Source organism: Rhinopithecus roxellana, chromosome 12 (genome assembly GCF_007565055.1).
Source record: "Rhinopithecus roxellana isolate Shanxi Qingling chromosome 12, ASM756505v1, whole genome shotgun sequence".
NCBI lineage: Eukaryota > Metazoa > Chordata > Mammalia > Primates > Cercopithecidae > Rhinopithecus > Rhinopithecus roxellana.
The window spans coordinates 3,847,930-3,872,238 of NC_044560.1; the positions used below are offsets into that span (position 1 = coordinate 3,847,930).

The 24,309-nt window shown below is 49.3% G+C and overlaps 1 protein-coding gene across 3 annotated transcripts; it reads left to right on the forward strand.

Annotated features, from left to right (window-relative positions):
• The first annotated feature begins 1,725 nt into the window (after positions 1-1,725).
• On the forward strand, positions 1,726-23,178 carry MASP2 (mannan binding lectin serine peptidase 2). Of its 3 annotated transcripts, XM_010353525.2 has the most exons (11): positions 1,726-1,771; positions 1,855-2,083; positions 2,241-2,418; positions 3,440-3,571; positions 5,467-5,663; positions 5,980-6,127; positions 10,994-11,112; positions 14,232-14,310; positions 17,729-17,863; positions 18,361-18,435; positions 21,509-23,178. In XM_010353525.2, the coding sequence occupies exons 1-11, from the start codon at positions 1,767-1,769 to the stop codon at positions 22,270-22,272; spliced, it is 2,061 nt and encodes a 686-aa protein (XP_010351827.1). In that variant the 5' UTR covers positions 1,726-1,766; the 3' UTR covers positions 22,273-23,178. The 3 variants fall into 3 exon arrangements, with proteins under 3 accessions (XP_010351827.1, XP_030798526.1, XP_010351828.1); XM_030942666.1 differs by lacking the exons at positions 14,232-14,310; positions 17,729-17,863; positions 18,361-18,435; positions 21,509-23,178 and having other exon boundaries at positions 10,999-11,040; XM_010353526.1 differs by lacking the exons at positions 5,467-5,663; positions 5,980-6,127; positions 10,994-11,112; ... (2 more) ...; positions 18,361-18,435; positions 21,509-23,178 and adding an exon at positions 4,055-4,210.
• The last annotated feature ends 1,131 nt before the right edge of the window (positions 23,179-24,309 follow it).

Here is a 24,309-nt window from a genome sequence, read left to right on the forward strand (position 1 = left end):
GCTACTCGGGAGGCTGAGGCAGGAGAATGGCGGGAACCCGGGAGGCGGAGCTTGCAGTGAGCTGAGATCCGGCCACTGCACTCCAGCCTGGGCGCCAGAGCGAGACTCCGTCTCAAAAAAAAAAAAAAAAAAAAATACAACAAATTAGCTGGGCGTGGTAGCGGGCACCTGTAGTCCCAGCAACTGGGGAGTCTGAGGCAGGAGAATGGCATGAACCCGGGAGGTGGAGCTTGCAGTGAGCCGAGATTGTGCCACTGTACTCCAGCCTGGGCAACAGAGCAAGACTCCGTCTAAAAAAAAATAATAATAATAATACAAAACTTAGCCAGGCGTAGTGGTGCACGCCTGTAGTCCCAGCCACTCAGGAGGCTGAGGCAGGAGAATCACTTGAACCCAGGAGGCAGAGGTTGCAGTGAGCCAAGATTGTGCCACTGCACTTCAGCCTGGGTGACAGAATGAGACTCTGTCTCATAAAAAATAAAATAAGATAGGCCGGGCGCGGTGGCTCAAGCCTGTAATCCCAGCACTTTGGGAGGCCGAGACGGGTGGATCACGAGGTCAGGAGATCGAGACCATCCTGGCTAACACGGTGAAACCCCGTCTCTACTAAAAAAATACAAAAACCTAGCCGGGCGAGGTGGCGGGCGCCTGTAGTCCCAGCTACTTGGGAGGCTGAGGCAGCAGAATGGCGTGAACCCGGGAGGCGGAGCTTGCAGTGAGCTGAGATCCGGCCACTGCACTCCAGCCTGGGTGACAGAGCGAGACTCCGTCTCAAAATAAAATAAAATAAAATAAAATAAAATAAAATAAAAAAATTAGCCGGACATGGTGGCGTGTGCCTGTGGTCCCAACTACCTGGGAGGCTGATGGCAGGAGGATTGCTAGAGCCAAGGAGGTCGAAGCTGCTGTGAACTGTGAGATCACACCACTGCACTCCAGCCTGGGTGACACAGTGGGACCCCGTCTCTAAGAAAAGAAAACACTGGCCAGGCTCGGTGGCTCAAGCCTGTAATCCCAACACTTTAAGAGGCCGAGACGGGCGGATCACGAGGTCAGGAGATCGAGACCATCCTGGCTAAACTGGTGAAACCCCATCTCTACTAAAAAATACAAAAAACTAGCCGGGCGAGGTGGCGGATGCCTGTAGTCCCAGCTACTCAGGAAGCTGAAGCAGGAGAATGGCGTAAACCCGGGAGGCGGAGCTTGCCGTGAGCTGAGATCTGGCCACTGCACTCCAGCCTGGGCGACAGAGCGAGACTCCGTCTCAACAACAACAACAAAAAAGAAAACACCACCACCACCACCTAGCCAATCCCCATTCCCCATCCCCTCACCCCAGCAGAAACTTAGATACATTCCTAGAAGGAGTAAAATGAGCTGAGCATGGCGTTGCATACCTGCAGTCCCAGCCACTTGGGAGGCCGAGGTGGGAGGATTGCTTGAACCCGAGAAGCAGAGGCTGCAGTGAGCTATGATTGCAGCACTGCACTCAAGCCTGGGCAACAGAACAGGATCCAAAAAAAAAGAGGGGAGGGGGCAGAGCCAGGATTTGTTTCCAGGCTGTTGTTGCCCAGGTCCAGCTCCTGGCTCCCGGAGCAGCCTGTCCTCCCTGCCTGGGACTCTGAGCAGGCTGGAGTCATAGAGGTGATTCCCAGAATCCCAGAGTCAGGGAGGCTGGGGGCAGGGGCAGGTCACTGGACAAACAGATCAAAGGTGAGACCAGTGTAGGGCTGCAGACCAGCCCAGGCCCGCTGGACGGGTACACCATGAGGTAGGTGGGCGCCCACAGACTCCCTGCAGGGTGTGGGGCGGGAGCACAGGCCTGGGCCCTCACCACCCCTGCCCTGCCCGCAGGCTGCTGACCCTCCTGGGCCTGCTGTGTGGCTCGGTGGCCACCCCCTCGGGCCCGAAGTGGCCTGAACCTGTGTTTGGGCGCCTGGCATCCCCTGGCTTTCCAGGGGAGTACGCCAATGACCAGGAGAGGCGTTGGACCCTGACCGCACCCCCCGGTTACCGCCTGCGCCTCTACTTCACCCACTTTGACCTGGAGCTCTCCCACCTCTGCGAGTACGACTTTGTCAAGGTGCCGTCAGGACGGGAGGGCTGGGGTCTCTCAGGATCAGGGGGTCTCCAAGGAGTAGCCAGGGTTCAGGGAGACCTGGGAGCAGGGGCCAGGCTTGGCCAGGAGGGAGATCAGGCCTGGGTCTTGCCTTCCCTCCCTGTGACACCTGACCCCACAGCTGAGCTCGGGGGCCAAGGTGCTGGCCACGCTGTGTGGGCATGAGAGCACAGACACGGAGCGGGCCCCTGGCAACGACACCTTCTACTCGCCGGGCTCCAGCCTGGACATTACCTTCCGCTCCGACTACTCCAACGAGAAGCCGTTCACAGGGTTCGAGGCCTTCTACGCAGCCGAGGGTGAGCCAAGAGGGGACCTGCGACATCTCAGTCTGTGCAGCTGACTGTAGGGGTAACTCTGTCTTAGGCCAGGCAGCCCTGCCTTCAGTTTCCCCACCTCCCCCAGGGCAGGGGAGGGCCCTCTGGCCTGACACCATCTGCAATGCAAAGACCAAAACAGCCGTGACAGTGACCTCCATTCACATGGGCTGAGCGCCAGCTCTGAGCCAGGGACCTGAGGACAGCATCGCTTCAAGTGACAGAGGGACTGGCCGGGTGCGGGGGCTCATGCCTGTAATTAAAGCACTTTAGGAGGCCGAGGCTGGCTGATCACTTGAGGTCAGGAGTTCAAGACCAGCCAGGGCAACATGGTGAAACTCCATTTCCACTAAAACTACAAAAATTAGCTAGGCATGGTGGCATGCATCTGGAATCCCAGCTACTAGGGAGGCTGAGGCAGGAGAATTGTTTGAACCCGCGAGGCGGAGGCTGCGGTGAACTGAGATCGTGCCACTGCACTCCAGCCTTGGCGACAGAGCGAGACTCCGTCTCAAAAAGCAAAAAACGAAAATGATGCAGGGGCTGAGGACCCCATTTACAGCTGACAAAGTGGGGCCCTGCCAGCGGGAGCGCTGCCAGGATGTTTGATTTCAGATCTCAGTCCCTGCAGAGACCAACTATGTGACCTCAGGCAAGTGGCTCAATTTCTCTGCTCCTTAGGAAGGGGCTGCAAGGGTTTGGCGCTGTAGCCCCGCCCCCTGGGTTTGATTGACTTCGTCATTAGCTGGGTGGCCTTGGGCCGGACACTGAAACTCCCTCTGGTTTAACAGAGGTGATGTTTGCATCTTTCTCCCAGTGCTGCCAGGAGCTTGCAGCGACCCTAGGCCTGAAGGTGATTGGCCCGGCACCAGTTCCCCACCCTAGACAGGATGAGGCCTCCTCTGAGGTCCACTCTGAGGTCATGGGTCTCCTGGGAGGAGGCCAGGCTGGATCCTGCCTCTCCCTCCTGACAGCCTGCCTGGCCCTGCCTTTCCCCCGCCAGACATTGACGAGTGCCAGGTGGCCCCGGGAGAGGCGCCGGCCTGCGACCACCACTGCCACAACCACCTGGGTGGTTTCTACTGCTCCTGCCATGTAGGCTACGTCCTGCACCGTAACAAGCGCACCTGCTCAGGTGAGGGAGTCTGCCTGGGCCCCAGCGCACCCTGTCCTGGGATACATGGGGCTCCTCAGGGCCATTGCTGCTTTGCCCAGGGGTGCAGAAGGCCCGGGCCCTGAACACTGGGTGCTTCTAGGCCCTCCCGCCTGCAGCTCCGCTTCTCAGCCCTGCTTCACCTCCCAGCAGCCAGGCTCATTCCCACTGCCACCCTCCCCCACCAACTGAGGCTAATTCTAACACCTTGCCGTGTACCTGGCCCCACCTGGGTTCTGGGAACCCCTCATGTAGCCACTTCCCGCCGGGGCAGCCGTTGCCAGCTCCTGGGGTGGGAGAGTCGGGGGGATCTAGCCCTGGTTCCTTGGGACCCCATCCCTGCACCGTGGAACCGGCCAGTGCTCTGGGGCATGGGCAGCCCCACCTGCTGGTGCTGACGCTGCCTCCCCACGCTTGGTTTCTCCCTCTCGGTGTCTCTCCTTGTCTCTCTGATCTCTCTTCCAGAGCAGAGCCTCTAGCCTCCCCTGGAGCTCCGGCCTGCCCAGCAGGTCAGAAGCCAGAGCCAGCCTGCTGGCCTCAGCTCCAGGTCGGGCTGAGATGGCTGTGCCCCAACTCTTGTTCACCCACCACAGACCCAATAATAAACCTGGCTCCACCCCACCTGCTGCTGCGTGTCTCTGGGGTGGGAGGGTCTGGAGGTGGCGGGGTGTGCTCCTCTCTGCCATCCCTCCTCACAGCCTCATGAACCCCAGGTCTGTGGGAGCCTCCTCCATGGGGCCACAGGCTCCTTGGCCAGAAGGGCTTACTTTCACCCCCGGTTTTGAAGATGAGGCACTGAGACCCAGATAGTGGCAGGGCCTCGCTCGCGCCCAGGTCCCCCAGAGGCTGAGCCCAGAGTAATCGTGAACCACCTCCTGGGTCTAGCCTGGAGGAGCCTGACCCACAGAGGAGACACCCTGGGAAGTATTCATGGAGGGAGCAATCTGGTCCCCCCAAATCCAGGGGTGATTCCCACTGCCCCATAGGGCACGGCCATGTGGAAGAAGGCAGGTAATGTTGGGGCTCCCCACTTCCTAAAGGCCTCACAACTCGAATACCCCCCACTGCAGCTGGAGGTGGGGTGGTGGTATGGGATGGGGACCAAGCCTTCCTTGAGGGATGGAGCCCAGCCCGATGCCCTGCCTGTGGCAGCAGCATCAGCTGTTCCAGCGAGGAAGGAGCGCACCAGACTCAGTCATGATCACTGTTGCCTTGAACTTCCAGGAGCTGCCCCCAGGGCAGGGGCCAGACCTGGCGGAAGGGGGTGATGAGAGACCCTTCTTCCGGACGGTTCCCCCAGGAACCCAGGGGGCTGGCTGGTCTTGGCTGGGTTCGGGTAGGAGACCCCTGATGAATAAACTTTGGAATCGCTGGGGTGGCTGTAGGGGAATTTGGGGGAGAGCCAAAGGGGCCCTTAGGCTCCAGGGGACGCCCCTCTCTTTTCCCGAATTCCCAGGGACCAAGGAGAGTGTCCCTTCTTCCTCCTTCCTGTGTGTCCATCCACCCCTGCCCTGCACCCCGGCAGAGACTGGTGGAACTCAAAGCTCTAGCCCCCATCCTGGGGTTGTAACTCTGGCCCAGGACACCACCACACTCTTTGGAGGTGTGAGTGAGGGCCCATGCACTCCATGAGGCTAAAGCCTCAAAGCAAGAGAAACCCCTTCTCTAAGCGGCCCCTCAGCCATCGGGTGGGTCGTTTGGTTTCTGGCTAGGCCTCAGGGGCTGGCCGTCTGCAGGGCCCAGCCCAACCCAGGGATGCAGATGTCCCAGCCACATCCCTGTCCCAGTTTCCTGCTCCCCAAGGCACCCACCCTGCTGTTGGTGCGAGGGCTGATGGAGGGCACACCAAGTCACTCCCCCGCCTTCCCTCCTTCCAGCCCTGTGCTCCGGCCAGGTCTTCACCCAGCGATCTGGGGAGCTCAGCAGCCCTGAATACCCACAGCCATACCCCAAACTCTCCAGTTGCACTTACAGCATCCGCCTGGAGGAGGGGTTCAGCGTCATTCTGGACTTTGTGGAGTCCTTTGATGTGGAGACGCACCCTGAAACCCTGTGTCCCTACGACTCTCTCAAGGTCTGGCTCCTGGGGCCATCATCTTGTCCCAGATCCTCCCCCTCAGCCCAGCTGCACCCCCTACTTCCTGCAGCACGGCCCCCACCATGTTCCCGTCACCTTCAGCGACCCCCCACCTCTCCAGGTGCTATGGGGGTCCAAAGCTGGGGCCTTCTGAGTACAAGCGTGGGAGGGAGAGCGGGGAGGGGCACCCCGATCTGTGGCCTGGGGTGGCCTCATTGGCTCTCCCTGAACTGCTGAGGAGGTGGGCTGCTTCCCTCTGGCCCAGGCCAGACCCAGGCAGCCGCGCCCCTGCTTTCACGAGCGTCTTTCTCAGATTCAAACAGACAGTGAAGAACATGGCCCATTCTGTGGGAAGACATTGCCCCGCAGGATTGAAACAAAAAGCAACACGGTGACCATCACCTTTGTCACAGATGAGTCAGGAGACCATACAGGCTGGAAGATCCACTACACGAGCACAGGTGAGCAAGTGGATCTCAGATCCTGGCTGAAAGCACAGAGCTGCCCTCTCTCCTGGAGTGTCAAGGAGCTGTAGAGTGTGGGGCTCCTTCTGGGCCAGGACTAGGAAGGGACACCAGGTTTCGTGGTGTCTGAGGTATGAGGCAGCAGGTCCTCTAAGGGGAAGCATCGGTTGTCCCTCCCTCCAGCCAGCCACCCATCCATCCTTCCACCACTCATCCTTCCAACCACCCATTCACCCATCCACTCATCCATTTACCCACCCATCCTTCTGTCCACTCATCCTTCCAACCATCCATCAATCCACCCACCCATCCATCCTTTTGTCCACACAACCATCCACCCATTCTTCTACCTACCCATCCTATCCATCCATCCTTCTATTCAGCCATCCTTCTACCTACACATCCTTCATCCATTCATCCATTCATCCATCCAATCCATCTGTCCATTCACTCATCCTTCTACCTATCCGTTCTTCTGTCATCAATCCATTCATCCTTCCAGCTATCCATCTATTCATCCACCTATCCTTCTACCCACCTATCCTTTTACCTACCCATTCTTCTATTCATCCACCATCCACCCATCCTACTATCCACTCATCCTTCTATCCATCCATACATACACCCATCCTTTTGTCCACCCATCCATCCATCCTTCCATCCATGTATCCATGCATCCATCCATCCTTCCAGCTATCCATACATCCACCCACCCATCCTTTTACCTACCATTCTTATCCATCCACCCTTCCACTCATCCTTCCAGCCATCCATCTATCCATCCACCCATTGTTCTACCTACTTATCCATCCATGCACCCATCCATCCATTCATCTATCCACCAATTCTTCCACCTATCCATCTATCCATCCACTCATCCTTATATCCATCCATCCATCCATCCATCCATCCTTCTGTCATCCACCCATCCACCCATCCTTCCACCCACCTATCCTTCTGTCAATTCGTCCTTCTACTCATCTACCCATCCACCCATCCTTCTACCTACACATCCTTCTATCCATCCATCCATCCATTCATCCATCCATCCATCCATCCATTCTTCCATCCATCCACCCACCCACCCACCCATTCTTCCACCCACTCATCCTCTATCCACCCATCCTTCTATTTATCTACCCATCCACCCACCTATCTATCTATCCATCCATCCATTCATCTATCCATCCATCATCCATCCATCCATCCATCCATCCATCCACCCACCCACCCACCCACCCATACTTCCAGCCATCTGTCCATCCGCTCATCCTTTTACCTACCCATCATTCCATCCATCCATCTATCCGTCCATCCATCCACCATCCGTCCGTCCACCCACCCACTTATTCTTCTCTCCATTCATCCTTCTATTCATCCATCCATCCACCCATTCATCTATCTACACATCCTTCTATCTATCCACCCACCCATCCTTCTACCTACCAATCCCATCCATCCATCCCTCCGTCCATCCACTCATCCATCCATTCATCCATCTGACAATTTTCCCAGACATCTATCTATCCATCTGTCATCCTTCTGCCTACCCATCCTTCCATTTATCCATCCATCCGTCCATCCTTCTATCCATCTACTCACCCATCCATCCTTCCACCCACCCATCCTTCTATCCACCCATCCTATTCATCTACCCATCTACCCTTCCTTCTACCAACATATTCATCCATCCATCCATGCATCCTTCCTTCCTTCCTTCCTTCTATCCATCCATCTACCCACCCATCCATCTACCCACCCATCCTTCCACCCACCCATCCTTATATTCATCTACCCATCCACCCATCCTTCTACCTGCACATCCTTCTATCTATCCATTCATTCATCCATCCATCTTTCCAGCTATCTATCTACCCACCCATCCTTCTGCTTACCAATCCTATCAATGCACCCATTCTTCTACCGACCTACCCATCTATCCATCCATCCATCCATCCATCCATCCATCCATCCATCCACCCACCCACCCATTCTCCCAGCCATCCATCTGTCCACTCATTCTACCTACCCATCTTTCTATCCATCCATCCTTTATCCACCCACCCACTCATTCTTCTATCCACCCATTCTTCTATTCATCTACACATCCATCCATCCATCCACCCATCCACCCATCCACCCATCCATCCTTCCAGCTGTCCATCTATCCACCCACCCATTATTCTCCCTACCAATCCTATCCATCCATCCACCCACCCATCCATTCATCCATCTACCCATTCTTCCAGCCATTCATCCACCCATCCTATCCATCCATCCTTCTTCTTCTTTTTTTTTTGACAGAGTCTCGCTCTGTTGCCAGGCTGGAGTGCAGTGGCACAATCTCAGCTCACTGCAACCTCTGCCTCCTGGATACAAGCGATTCTCCTGCCTCAGCCTCCAGAGTAGCTGGGATTACAGGCATGCGCCACCGTGCCTAGCTAATTTTTGTATTTTTAGTAGAGGCAGGGTTTCACCATGTTGGCCAGGATGCTCTTGATCTCTTGACCTCATGATCTGCCTGCCTTGGCCTCCCAAAGTGCTGGGATTACAGACGTGAACCACCGAGCCCAGCCCCATCAATCCATCCTTCTATACATCTACCCACCCACCCACTCATCCTTCCATCCACCCATTCTTCTAGCCATCCCTCTATTCATCCAGCCATCCACCCATCCTTCCACCTACACATCCTTCTGTGTATCCATCCATCCATCTTTACAGCTGTCCATCTATCCACCTACCCATTCTTCTGCTTACCAATCCTATCCATCCATCCATCCATCCACCCACCCATCCATTTACCCATCCACCCATTCTTCCAGCCATTCACCTACCCACCCATCCTATCCATCTATCCATCCATCCATCCATCCATCCACCCATCCATCCATCCATCCATCCATCCATCCATCCATCCATCCATCCTTCTATCCATCTACCTACCCACCCACCCACCTATCCTTCCATCCACCCATCCTTCTATCTATCCATTCTTCTATTCATCCAACCATCCACCCATCCTTCTACCCACACATCTTTTTATCTATCCATCCATCCATCCTTCCAGCTATCCATCTATCCACCCACCCATCCTTCTACTTACCAATCGTATTCATCCATCCATCCATGCATCCATTCATCCATCCATCCATCCACCCACCCATATATCCATCCATGCATCCATCCATCCATTCATCCAGCCAGTCATTCATCTATCGATCCACCCATCTTTCTACCTACCAATCCCACTCATCCATCCATTCATCCTTTCATCCATCCTTTCAGTCATTCATCTATCCATTCATCCATTCTTCTACCTTACTTATCTTTCTATCCAGCCAGCCATCTATCCATCCACCCATCCTTCTGCCTACCAATCCTATCCACCAATCTGTTCATCCATCCATCCACCATCCTTCCATTCACCATCATTCCATCCTATGGATGTGTACCAGGGATATGTAACGTGGAAGCCACAGTTCCAGCAGCCTCTGCTCAGTCCAGTGAGGGAACAGTCACAGAAACATAACCAGAACCCTGTGGCAAGCACAGCCTAGAGCCAGGCACTGGACGATGTGAGAGTCCAAAGGAGGACCGCACCAGACAGGGGCTAGGAGCTAGGAAGCGATCCTGGAATAGGAAAGGCCAAGATTGAATTTAAAGGATAAGTGGGTATTGGACAGTGTTCTAGGTGGCAGAAGAGCATGCGCAAAAGCCCCCCGGAGGCTTCAGTCTTCAGGGTGTGGAGCTATAGAAGGTGAGGGGTGGGTATGAGTTGGGGCAGGGGAAAAAGGAGTTCTGACCATGGAGGGTTGCACCAGAGCCACAACTTGAGGAGTATGCAGCCAGATCTACACACTCTACCTCTCAGGACCACCCCTACTGGCCCTGGCTCTGCCCTCTGAGGCCCTGCCAGAACTGCCACCACCTCTTCCTCGTGACAGACACTCAAGTGCTAGAAGCCCTGGGGTCCCACAGGTCCACCAAGGCTATCCCTGGAGATTGATTCCTCAAGGGGAGACTTTGGGACCTGCATGGGACTGAGAGCTGCCCCAGGCCACAGGCTGGGTCAGGGGCACTCAGGTGCACCCAGCTGCCCCCGCAGCTTGGCAGAGACCATTGGGCCCTAACAGGTGCCGGAGGGAGGAGAGGACTCAGAAACTGACCGGTGGGTTTTAAGGGGCAGCTGGGGAGCACAGAAGCCTTGGGGTGAGTGGAGGCCAGGGTTTGGGGGCCAGAGTGGAATGCAGTGTCCTGGTGGGTTGAGCACTTGGATAGGCGCTCATGAGGGGCGGCTGTGAGGGTGAATTACAGCTCCACCAAGCAGTAGCCTAGGTGCTTTGTATTTGATCTTCACAACAGCCCTGGAGCAACTATTATCATCATCACCCGCTCCCCATCTTGCAGATGAAGAAACTGAGGTTCCGAGAGGTTACACATAACCACTGGGAAATGGAGAGTTATGATTTAAACCCAGCTCCATCCCATGCAGGTCCCAAAGCCTCCCCCGAGCTCTCTTCCTCAAAGTTACACTCTGTCTCGGTTTCCAGCGTGGCTCTGAAGTTCCTGGCACACAGCAGACATTCTATTTATGGGGACTGCCCCATTTTCCCACATACCCGGCTTTCTCACATACCTTTGGCTCAGTCCCAGGGAAAACAAGAAACCTTAATTTGCAAAAGCACCTGAGAGTTTAATCTTGCCTTTGGTGTTAAATCTCAAGAACCCTACCCCACGAATGGCAAGCTCTCTTTACATGTTGAGTATTTCCTTTATAAACTAAGAATTTCAGACAGCTCGATTCGGACTTGGGTGCTATAGACCTCATCAAAACCAATAAGCCTGGTTTCCTCTGCGCAGCGCAGCCTTGCCCTTATCCGATGGCGCCACCTAATGGCCACGTTTCACCTGTGCAAGCCAAATACATCCTGAAAGACAGCTTCTCCATCTTTTGCGAGACTGGCTATGAGCTTCTGCAAGTGAGTTAAAACAAGACTAAGTACACCACGATCAATCACGATCGCTTTGAAATGTGAACATATTTCTATCTGCAGATATGTGAAAGGAAAGTGGGAAAATCGTGTGTCAGCATGATTTCTTCTATCTTTAAATGATAAAAAGCCAAGAAATAAGTTTGCAGAGGACAAAAAGGATGGCTATGGAAAATTTGATTCTGGGAATTCTGCCCTTTCTTTTCTTTTCTTTTTTTTCTTTTTTTTTGAGACGGAGTCTTGCTCTGTCGCCCAGGCTGGAGTGCAGTGGCCCGATCTCGGCTCACTGCAAGCTCTGCCTCCCGGGTTAATGCCATTCTCCTGCCTCAGCCTCCCGAGTAGCTGGGATTACAGGCGCCCGCCGCCACGCCTGGCTAATTTTTTGTATTTTTAGTAGAGACAGGCTTTCACCGTGCTAACCAGGATGGTCTCGATCTCCTGACCTCGTGATGTGCCCGTCTCGGCCTCCCAAAGTGCTGGGATTACAGGCGTGAGCCACCTCGCCTGGCCTCTTTCTTTTTTCTTTAAACATAACTTTAAATTTACGTAAGCGAGCCCTTTGTTTTAAAGCTACTTTGGAAAGCTGGTGATGAAAATAGGCAATTTGGCTAGGCACAGGGGCTCACACCTGTATTCCCAGCACTTTGGGAGGCTGAAGCAGGCAGATCACTTGAGGCCAGGAGTTCGAGACCAGCCTGGCCAACGTGGTGAAACCTCATCTCTACTAAAAATACAAAAATTAGGCCGGCGTGGTGGCTCACGCCTGTAATCCCAGCACTTTGGGAGGCCGAGACGGGCACATCACGAGGTCAGGAGATCGAGACTATCCTGGCCAACATGGTGAAACCCCATCTCTACTAAAAATACACACACAAAAAATTAGCCGGGCGTGGTAGTGGGTGCCTGTAGTCCTAGCTACTTGGGAGGCTGAGATAGGAGAATGGCGTGAACCTGGGAGGCAGAGCTTGCAGTGAGCCGAGATCACGCCACTGCACTCCAGACTGGGCAATAGAGCGAGACCCCATCTCAGATAATAATAATAATAATAATAATAAGAAGAAGAAGAAGAAGAAGAAGAAGAAGAAGAAGAAGAAGTAGTAGTAAAAATACAAAAATTAGATGGGGTAGTAGCCCCGTCTCTACTAAAAATACAAAAATTATTAGGTGGCTGGTGCCTGTAATCCCAGCTACCCAGGTGGCCGAGGCAGGAGAATCGCTTGAGCCTGGGAGGCGCAGGTTGCAGTCAGCTGAGATTGCACCACTGCACTCCAGCCTGGGCGACAGAGCAAGACTCTGTCTCAAAAAAATGCATAAAATAAAATAAAATGGGCAACTTTTCTGTTGGTCACACACGACAGCAGCTCTTCGTAAAGTGGCTGGAACGACAGAAAGATGAGTTTGCTATCCTGTTCCATGTGACCTGCCTTGCATCAAATTAAAGTCCTCCCCCTGGTCAAATGACCTGTCCATGAAACAACTTCTCGGCCCACAAAAAAGTAGACAGGCCCGGGAAATAGTGTATTCTGCAAAGTTATAAATAGTGATCACTGTTAAGGGAGGAGTATAATTTCAAAAAATGCTTAGCATGTTGCTTTAGCGGCACAGGTAAGAAATTAGCACGTCCTCTTTATGTTCTTCAAAATTGTCACTGAATCCCAGTGGTAAGAAGTAATAACATTGGAATGATAACTAGCTATGCAATCCACAGTCCTGTGGAGGGTCAAAAAAAAAAAAAAGTGAGACACTTTTCCCACCTTGCAAACTTCTTGAGTAGGCTCTTTTCCACAGCTCCTCGGACCACAAACCTCTTTAGTTTCTGACTTAACACAAAAAGTCCTGAAATCCTTTGAAGCACAGGGTTTCTGCCAGAGCCATCTTCTTTTAATGTTTGATTTTAGAAAAACATTATCTCAGCAAGTCGAAAAATGTTTCCCTGTGAATGACACTGGCAGTGAAAGCTGGTGGACAGCACACAGATGAGACTCACAAAAGAATTCTTATAGCCCTCCTCCAGCGAATGGCCACAGGCTAGACAGATACACAGATATACTTGCAAGTCTTATCACACCTGCTTTTTCAAACTTGTCACCACAGCCCTCTGTTTTTTTTTTTTCTTTTTGGACAGGGTCTCACTTTGTCACGCAGGTTGGAGGGCAGTGGTGCGATATCATGGCTCACCACAGCCTTGACCTCTCAGGTTCAAGCAATCGCTCACCCCAGCCTCCCAAGTACTTGGGACTACAGGCGAGCATCAACATGCCCGGCTAAGTTTTGTCTTTTTTGTAGAGGTGGGGGGGGGGTCTCACTATGTTGCCCAGGCTGGTCTTGAACTTCTGAGCTCAAGCAGTCCTCCCACCTTGGTTGGCCTCCTAATGTGCTGGGATCACAGGCGTGAACCACTGCGCCTGGCCCTCTGTCACTTTATATAAAGAAACGGTGGAACATCAGATGCAGAAATGTTGAGATATGATGATGATGACGATTTGAGACAGGGTCTCACTCTGTCGCCCAGGCTGGAGTGCAGTGTTGCAATATCAGCTCACTGCAACCCCCGCCTCACACATTCAAGCAATTCTCCTGCCTCAACCTCCTGAGGAGGTGGGATTACAGGTGTACGCCACCACGCCACGCTAAATTTTTGTATTTTTTAGTAGAGACAAGGTTTCACCATGGTGGCCAGGCTGGTCCTGAACTCCTGGCCTCAAGTGATCCACCTGCCTTGGTCTCCAGGTGTGCTGGGATTACCGGCATGAGCCACCACACCCAGCTAAGATCTGATATGTTTTTGTATTACAGTGAAAAACAAACAAACAAAAGAATCATAAATTGCTGCAAAGTTTCCATCCGATTCATAAAATGCCAATACCTGTTGAACAATGAAATACATAACCTAGGTGGCATAGATGTGCACTGAGGCGGTGGGGCAGTGTGTCCGTGTGCCAGGTCCCCTAAACCCCAGCACATGCAGATACTGGTCATGTGCGATGCCACCCGCTTTGGGAGTACCTCGTAAAACACTAGAATAGGAACTACTGTGAGACCACAGCTTTGGGGAGTGATTTTATGATATAAACAAGGAAATTAATATATTCTGAATTCTTCTTCAGGGTCACTTGCCCCTGAAATCATTTACCGCAGTTTGTCAGAAAGATGGATCTTGGGACCGGCCAATGCCCTCGTGCAGCAGTACGGTCATGTGGTGACTACAATCCCCGTAACCGCCCGGAACTCCCTCTGCTGCTAACTGTTGCTGCTTCTATTGCTTCTCTGGTTTTCTGTTTCTTTTTTTTCTCTTCTTTTCATCTTCTTCTTCTTCTTTTTTTTTTTTTTTTTTTGAGATAGGGTCTTGCTCTGTTGCCCAGACTAGAGTGCAGTGGTGTGATCTTGGCTCACTGCAACTTCTGTCTCCCAGGCTTAAGCAATCCTCCTGCCTCAACCTCCTGAGTAGCTGGGACTACAGGTACCTGACACCATGCCTGGCTAATTTTTGTACTGTTTGTAGAGACAGAGTTTTACCATGTTGCCCAGGCTGGTCTCGAACTCCTGACCTCAAGTGATCCGCCCGTCTCGGCCTCCCAAAGTGCCAAGATTACAGGCGTGAGCCACTGTGCCTGGATCCTTGGTTTTTTAATGATCCATTTATCAGCGCTTGAATTTCAAATTTGCTTCTTTTCTCCCATCTCTCAGTGCACTCTTAGAGGTTAAAACAACCAACCTACTAGGGAAGGGATATGCTTTAGAAAAGTATGTTCTTTGACAAGTTGTTGTTGTTTTCTTTTTTTTTTTTTTCTGAGACAGGTTCTCATTCTGTTGACCAGGTTGGAGTACAATGGTGTGATCTCAGATCATGCAATCTCTGCCTCCTGGGTTCAAGCGATTCTCCCACGTCAGGCTCCCCAGGAGCTCGGAGGCACTATCAGCACATGCCACTATGCCGGGCTAATTTTTATATTTTTTTGGTGGAGATGGGGGTTTCACCATGTTGGCCAGGCTGATCTTGAACTCCTGACCTCAGGTGATCTGCCCACCTCGGCCTCCCAAAGTGTGAGTGCGTCTGTGTGTGTGTGTTTGAGACGGAGTCTCACTCTGTCACCCAGGCTGGAGTGCAGTGGCAATCTCAGCTCATTGCAACCTCTGCCTCCCAGGTTCAAAAGATTCTCGTGCCTCAGCCTCCTGAGTAGCTAGGATTACAGGCACATGCCACCACACCCCGCAAATTTTTATATTTTTTTGGTAGAGACGAGGTTTCACCATGTTGGCCAGGCTGGTCTCGAACTCCTGACCTCAAGTGATCCACCTGCCGCAGGCTCCCAAAGTGTGTTCTTTGACAATATTTTTTTGTTTGGAGACGGAGTCTTGCTCTGTAGCCCAGGCTGGGGTGCAGTAGTGCAATCTTGGCTCACTGCAACCTCCACCTCCTGGGTTCAAGCAATTCTCCTGCCTCAGCTTCCTAAGTAGCTGGAATTACAGGCACACGCCGCCACACCTGGATAATTTTTTGTATTTTAGTAGAGACAGGGTTTCACCATGTTGCCCAAGCTGGTTTGAACTCCTGAGCTCAGGCAATCCGTCTGCCTCGGCCTCCCCAAAGAACTAGGATTACAGGCATGAGCCACAGTGCCTGGCCTGACAATAGTTTTCTAAGTATAAAAATAACAATACTCATGGTAGAAGATGAAAGATAGAAAATACAGAAAATTGGCCGGGTGCGGTGGCTCAAGCCTGTAATCCCAACACTTTGGGAGGCCGAGACAGGCAGATCACGAGGTCAGGAGATCGAGACCATCCTGGCGAACACGGTGAAACCCCGTCTCTACTAAAAAATACAAAAAAAAAAAAAAAAAAAAAGAAAATACAGAAAATTATGAACATCTTAATGCCCATAATGCCACCATATGCAGGTATAATCATTACTTTGTTTATGTTTGTTTATTTATTTATTTATTTATTTATTTTGAGACGGAGTCTCGCTCTGTGGCCCAGGCTGGAGTGCAGTGGCCGGATCTCAGCTCACTGCAAGCTCCGCCTCCCGGGTTTACGCCATTCTCCTGCCTCAGCCTCCCGAGTAGCTGGGACTACAGGCGCCCGCCACCTCGCCCGGATAGTTTTTTTGTATTTTTTAGTAGAGACGGGGTTTCACTGTGTTAGCCAGGATGGTCTCGATCTCCTGACCTCGTGATCCGCCCATCTCGGCCTCCCAAAGTGCTGGGATTACAGGCTTGAGCCACCGTGCCCGGCCTTAATTTTTTAATTTTCATAGAGGCGGGGTTTCACCATGTTGCCCAGGCTTGTCTCTAACTCCTAATCTCAAGTGATCCACCCACCTTGGCCTCCCAAAGTGCTGAGATTACAGGTGTGAGCCACCGGGCCTGGCCTAATTGTTACTCTTTTGGCATGTGTCCCTCCAATTACACACAATTCACACGTGTGAGCAAGTATATACTACTGTATGTAGAAAGGGGGGTGATTTTATGTGGTAATACACACACCCCAAACTGGGATAATGATGTACATTACCATTTTGTAACTAAAAATCATGTATTTTTTTCTTGGAGACAGGGTCTTGCCCTGTCACCCAGGCTGGAGTGCAGTGGCTCAATCATAGCTCATATGACACACCCTCAAACTCCTGGGCTCAAGTGATCCTCCTGTCTCAGCCTCCTGAGTAGCTTGGACTATAGGCACGTGCCACATATCCAGCTCCTTTTAAATTTTTGCTAGAGATGGGGACTCACTATGTTGCCCAGGCTGCCCTGGCCTCTCTAAGTGCTGGGATTACAGGTATGAGCCACCATGCCCAGTGAGCTTTAGAAAGACTTCCAAGTCTTTCTAAATACTTCAATTTATTAAAGGTATCAGAATAAGCTGGATTTTTTGTTTTGGAGGCAAGGTCTCTATCAATCACCCAGGCTGTAGTGCAGTGGTATGATCATAGCTCACTACAACCTCATCCTCCCAGGCTCAAGTGATCCTCCTGCTTCAGCCTCCAGAGTAGCTGAGACCATACCACCAAGCCCAACCAATTTACCTTTTGTAGATAGGGTTTTGCTGTTGCCCAGGCTGGTCTTGAACTCCTGGTCTCAAGTGACCTTCCCACCTTGGCCTCCCAAAATGCTGATTACAGGTCTGAACCACCAAGCCTGGCTCCTCCAATCTTACTGTCGTGTCCTTTTCTACCCTTACTGCCTTGTGAATTGCAACCTTTTACATTGAACCAGCCTGTGCCATGTTGCGTGCTGTTCTGCTGCAGACCTTTCTTATATTTGACGTGAGGGTGCTAAGGGAGCTCTGGTGGTTTCAAATTCTCTTTCTCCAGGAAAGGCAGCACACCTCTTCCTCCGCATGGACCACTCCCCTTCAGTTCAGCCATTTAGTTACCTTCCCCCTCAGCCTCCCAATAATTGGGACAAGAGGCACGTGCCACCATGATCGACTTTTTAATCTTTTGTAGAGAGGGGGTCTTGCCATGTTGCCCAGGCTGGTCTCAAACTCCTGAGCTCAAGGGATTTGCCCGCCTCGGCCTCCCAAAGGTACTTCTCCAGACCTTTGGAAAGTTAGCATTGAAATGATCAATGGATTCCTCCCTCCCACGCTTCTTTCTTAGTTGTTGACTGTGGCCCTCCTGATGATCTACCCAGTGGCCGAGTGGAGTACATTACAGGTCCTGAAGTGACCACCTACAAAGCTGTGATTCAGTACAGCTGTGAAGAGACCTTCTACACAATGAAAGTGAATGATGGTAGGCATATTGTTCAAAGATGGGGGTGGGCAATACTTGGAACTTAAGCCCCCATGGTCTGAAAATAAACTTTAACCAACATTTTTGGCTAAGGCTAGACAAAAGATTAAAAGTCACTTCTCCCATCCGCTAAGTGAAATATTATAGCTAAAGTGACTTTAATGTCAATTTGCAAAAATCTGAAAACAGATCTAGTAAATGACTACTACAAACACACAATATATTCCAAATGGTTTAATTTAACAAGTCAAAACTTTATCATTAAGCACTTGAGATCTTGATACATATTCAAGTTACACATCTAAAAGGTTTCCACTTTGCAAGCAAACATGGTAATGCAGAGACCTCCTATTTATGAAATCATGTAAAATGGTTCTTCAGACACCTCTATTTCCCACAGATGCTCAAGAATCAACATTTTTCAAGGGAGTATTCAAGCAAATGACAACCATCTTATACATGCAGTTAAACATTTTTGCTTTTCCAATGATTTGCAGGTAAATATGTATGTGAGGCTGATGGATTCTGGACGAGCTCCAAAGGAGAAAGATCACTGCCAGTCTGTGAGCCTGGTAATGGACACATTTACACAAGAGATTGGAAATTGATGCAAAGTAGAACTGGGTAGGAGGCAGTAAGGAGAGCTTTAGCGGTGGTAGGCAGAAATTTAACTTCAGCACTTGGCTCTTAGGCTAAGTTCTTATTTCCAAATAATATGTTCTCATTACCCCCTTTCCATATACAGAGGTTGTTAGGTGCTGACTGCATCAGTCATTTGATTATTTTTGACCTTATAACTAGGCAAGCATAAAAAATTAAATGATTTTTAGGCCAGGTGTGGCTCATGCCTGTAATCCCAGCACTTTGGGAGGCCAAGGCAGGTGGGTCACCTGAGGCTGGGAGTTTGAGACCAGCCTGACCAGCATGGAGAAATCCCGTCTCTACTAAAAATACAAAATTAGCTGGGCATAGTGGTACATGCCTGTAATCCCAGCTACTTGAGAGGCTGAAGCAGGAGAATCGCTTGAACCCGGGAGGTGGAGGTTGCAATGAGCTGAGATCGCACCCTTATACGCCAGCCTGGGCAACAGTAGTGAAATTCCGTATCAAAAAAAAAAAAAAAAAAAAAAGATTTAAAAAATTATCTTGAACAATTTATACATTTATAAATACGAGTTATTCTGTTGAGTTACTATGTTAAAATGCTATTAAAACCCAAAGCTAATAATTTCCTCAAGCAATTGTTTTCAACATCTAGTCTTTTAACATCAATGCAATCTGCCTTTTAATAGCACTTTATTTTTTTAAACCAGAATTGGCTCCAAAGATAATAGTTGAGTAGAATGATTTTTTTTTTTTTTTTTTTTTTTTTGAGAGGGAGTCTCGCTCTGTCGCCAGGTTGGAGTGCAGTGGTGCAATCTTGGCTCACTGCAACCTCCCCCTCTGTAGAATTATTAAAAAAAACAAATTGGGGCCCGGCGCAGTGGCTCACACCTGTAATCCCAGCACTTTGGGAGGCTGAGGTGGGTGGATCAGGAGGTCAGGAGATCGAGACCATCCTGGCCAACATGGTGAAACCCCGTCTCTACTTAAAAAAAAAATTAGCCAGGCACGGTGGCGGACACCTGTAGTCCCAGCTACTTGGGAGACTGAGGCAGGAGAATGGCGTGAACCCGGGAGATGGAGCTTGCAGTGAGCCAAGATCTTGCCACTGCACTCCAGCCTGGGCAATAGAGTGACACTCCATCTCAGGAGAAAAAAAAAAAAAAAAAAAAAAAGCACTTTGGGAGGCTGAGGCAGGAGGATCATGAGGTCAGGAGATCGAGACCAGTCTGGCTAACACGGTGAAACCCCGTCTCTGTTAAAAATACAAAAAATTAGCTGGGTGTGGTGGCGGGCACCTGTAGTCCCAGCTACTCGGGAGACTGAGGCAGGAGAATGGCGTGAACTCGGGAGGCAGAGCTTGCAGTGAGCCGAGATTGTGCCATCGCACTCCAGCCTGGGTGACAGAGACTCGTCTCAAAAAAAAAAAAAAAAAAAATCAGAAAGATAATAACATATTAATTACCCTTGTGTTATTTGGCTCAGTTTTTTTTTTTTAGACGGAGTCGCTCTGTCACCCAGGCTGGAGTGCAGAGGCGCGATCTCGGCTCACTGCAAGCTCCGCCTCCCGGGTTCACGCCATTCTGCCTCAGCCTCCCCAGTAGCGGGGACTACAGGCACGTGCCGCCACTCCCGGCTACTTTTTTTGTATTTTTGTAGAGACGGGGTTTCACTGTGTTAGCCAGGATGGTCTCGATCTCCTGACCTCATGATCCACCCGCCTCAGTCTCCCAAAGTGCTAGGATTACAGGTGTGAGCCACCGTGCCTGGCCCAGTCTGTAGGTTTTAATGCAAGTGCACTACCACAGCAGGAAACATATGCTACATTAATGGCTGTATTTAATTTGCAATAAAGATAGAAAACTTAGTTTGGAAGAATCAACTAGACCAAAAATATAATTCTGGAACCTGCAGGGTCCTAGCCACAACTGCAACATTCTAATGTCTAAAACATTTGTATGTTCAAAGGTAAAAGTAATTTTGCAAATCCTGATACTGACTTTAGTTCCTGCTTTCCTAGGATTACATAAATACCCATTTTACAAGTAGGAAAACAAACAGTGAAAGGTTGTGTCCTTCTAATTTCTATGCACATCATCCAGTCCATCTGCTCAGACAATGCCTGCTTGCCCTGTTAATTTTCCTAATTTTTTTTTTTTTGAGATGGAGTTTTGCTCTTGTAGCCCAGGCTAGAGTGCAGTGGTGTGACTTGGCTCACTGCAACCTCTGCCTCCCAGGTTCAAGAAATTCTACTACCTCAGCCTCCCGAATAGCTGGGATTACACGTGCCACCTCCACGCCCGGCTAATTTTTGTATATGTAGTAGAGACAGCATCTCACCATGTTGGCCAGGCTTGTCTCAAACTCCTGACCCCAGGTGATCCACCCACCTCAGCCTTCCTAAGTGCTGGGATTACAGGTGTGACACTGCACCCAGCCAATTTTCTCCATCTTTTTTTTTTTTTTTTTTTTTTTTTTGAGACAGTCTTGCTCTGTCGCCCAGCCTGTAGTGCAGTGGCACGATCTCAACTCACTGCAAGCTCCGCCTCCCGGGTTCCCGCCATTCTCCTGCCTCAGCCTCCCACGTAGCTGGGACTACAGGCATCCACCACCACACCCGGCTCCCTTTCTGTACTTTTAGTAGAGATGGGGTTTCACCATGTTAGCTAGGATGGTCTCGATCTCCTGACCTCGTCATTCGCCTGCCTTGGCCTCCCAAAGTGCTGGGATTACAGGCATGAGCCACCACGCCCTGCCTTTCCAATCTTATAGACCAAATTATTTTAGCAAAACAAAATAACTTCTGAAAGTCAGTTTTCACTAATCTCGTTTTCTGAGGAGCTAAGAAATACCAAAAGGTTTTATCAGGTGTTTGAACTGTGATGTTTTAAAATAGCCTCACTTGCCTGTATAGGTGGTCACCCACCAATTCATGTAATTTTTGGTTGACATCGAATATATACTTGAAAGTGGTCATAATTTAAGAAAAACACGACTGACATTTTTACAAAGGCTCTCTGCCTATCTGCTTTTTTCCCTCAGTTTGTGGACTATCAGCGCGTACAACAGGAGGGCGTATATATGGAGGGCAAAAGGCAAAACCTGGTGATTTTCCTTGGCAAGTCCTGATATTAGGTGGAAGCACAGCAGCAGGTGCACTTTTATATGACAACTGGGTCCTAACAGCTGCTCATGCCGTATATGAGCAAAAACATGATGCATCCTCCTTGGACATTCGAATGGGCGCCCTGAAGAGACTATCACCTCATTATACACAAGCCTGGGCTGAAGCTGTTTTTATACATGAAGGTTATACTCATGATGCTGGCTTTGACAATGACATAGCACTGATTAAATTGAATAACAAAGTTGTAATCAATAGCAACATCACACCTATTTGTCTGCCAAGAAAAGAAGCTGAATCCTTTATGAGGACAGATGACATTGGAACTGCATCTGGATGGGGATTAACCCAAAGAGGCTTTCTTGCTAGAAATCTAATGTATGTCGACATACCAATTGTTGACCATCAAAAATGTACTGCTGCATATGAAAAGCCACCCTATCCAGGGGGAAGTATAACTGCTAACATGCTTTGCGCTGGCTTAGAAAGTGGGGGCAAGGACAGCTGCAGAGGTGACAGCGGAGGGGCACTGGTGTTTCTAGATAATGAAACACAGAGGTGGTTTGTGGGAGGAATAGTGTCCTGGGGTTCCATGAATTGTGGGGAAGCAGGTCAGTATGGAGTCTACACAAAAGTCATTAACTATATTCCCTGGATCAAGAACATAATTAGTAATTTTTAATTCGCGTGTCTGCAGTCAGTCAAGGATTCCTCATTTTTAGAAATGCCTGTGAAGACCTTGGCAGCGTGACCTGAGAAGCATTAATCATTACTATGAACATGGCAGTTGTTGCTCCACCCAAAAAACAGACTCCAGGTGAGACTGCTGTCATTTCTCCACTTACCAGTTTAATTCCAACCTTACCCACCGACTCAAGGGGACATAAGCCACGAGTGATAGAACCTTTGCCAACCCAATGTAATGTCATTGCTCAAATTATATTTCGTTACTTTAAAAGGCCAGTCTCTTTCCATACTGGCCGTTGGCATTTCTGTAAACTGCCTGTCCATGGTCTTTGACTGTTTTTAAACTTGTTCTTATTGATCTCTGGAAGTGCTTTATATATTATAGCAGTACTGATTCAAGGATAACCTTGCATCTTTTTGGGTAGGTAGGCTGGAAACACGATACTTCAGCCCAGGTACTGACTAAAATTTCCATGTAAAAAACCAATACCACAAAATGGTGGGATACAATTATTCACTTATCAAATTGTCAAACAAAAGGAACGTGAATAGTAGTACTATTTCATATTGTTAAAGACAACATAAACTGCCCAAAGGACTATTTGGCAATACATTTTAAGCAAGACCAGGCATGTTCAGGGAGAGTGGCAGGCCAGACTGGCAATACATTTCAAAAGCCCTTAAAAAGCATGCATAACCTTCGACTTAGCAATTTCAATGCTAAGAATTTATTTTAGCAGTAAGGATATTCCCAGCAATTGGAAATAACCTGAATAATGTTCAAATTCAGAAGACTGAATCAAAAGATGGCATTTCCACAAGATGAAAAATGGCATTAGAAATAAGTGGTGACGTTATAGATAAATCTGTGATTTTTTCCCCTTTACAATGAACATGAAATACTTGGCACAGTGATGCCTAACAAGAGCACAGATCACACAATAGTTGAGTCAAGTACAGAACACTAATACACAGTTAGGAGCTACTTTGCTCGTACTCAACAACGAACTCATTCTTACTATTACACATTCTCTCTTGGATTATGGAGTAGTTCCTACCTTTTCCTACTAAGGACAAAACTTAAGTGCTGATTTAACCTTAAAAATCTCATTTGATTTTAGCTGGCTATTCCTTCCTAAAAGGTTTTAACAGCTAACATTCAAGTTTTTTAGTCTAACAGTTAACATTCCATGTAAAAGTTTACTGTGAGTCTTGGCCTCATTTCTCTGGTGCATATAAAGTATAAAGTACAACTTCTTCAGACTCAATTTTTATTTTCTTTCTTTACGCTCAATTTTTAAAGGTAACTTTCCAGCATCTGTATATCACATATAAAAAGAAATCATGTTTTTCCAGTAAGACTCCAGACACTAAACTGTGGTGTCAAAAAAAAATTTTATTTAGCTGGTTCAAAAAATTTTTTAGAATGAATGCATTTAGATGACCAAATAGATTTTTAAAAACAAATCTTTGCCAAATAGTTTAAGTACTTCTAAACTTCAAAATCTTTTTAGGGTAAAATAAATACCCGTATCTATGCAGTACCATAAACATGTTAATAAAAGGCTACTCAACATTGAAAGCCTTCTAAGACCAGTAACTGAAATTTACACAAGTGTAAAGAAGGGATTAAACCATGCCGTCGACAAGTTAACTTACCCCTGGGCTTCTTGAAGGCTTGTCAGTTTAGTCTTTGGAGGTCCCCGAGTACCATTTTAAGTGTTACCATGTTACTGCTGCTGAGTAATAGTGCAAGTGCTAAAATGCAAAATTCAGATGGTACAGGGTTTGGAAATCATGCAGATTTAGATGCAGATAAAAAAAAAATTAAAACAACTCAAGATCCCTTTACAGAGGAAACCAAATAATGAAACAATGTGGCGATTACAAGTCTAAAGGATGACTTCATTTATAAATGTTTAAAACATGTAACTTGCAAAATGACAAACCTATTTATCATAATCTAATTAGGTAAGGGCAATAACTACTAACACAACAAATGTCGCATTCTTCCAACTAGAAAATGAGCTCG

Coding starts and splice junctions, on each gene's coding strand:
- MASP2 (XM_010353525.2), top strand. Junction 2,084..2,240: donor GCGAGTACGACTTTGTCAAG/GTGCCGTCAGGA, acceptor CTGACCCCACAG/CTGAGCTCGGGGGCCAAGGT. Junction 11,113..14,231: donor CTGGCTATGAGCTTCTGCAA/GTGAGTTAAAAC, acceptor ATTCTTCTTCAG/GGTCACTTGCCCCTGAAATC.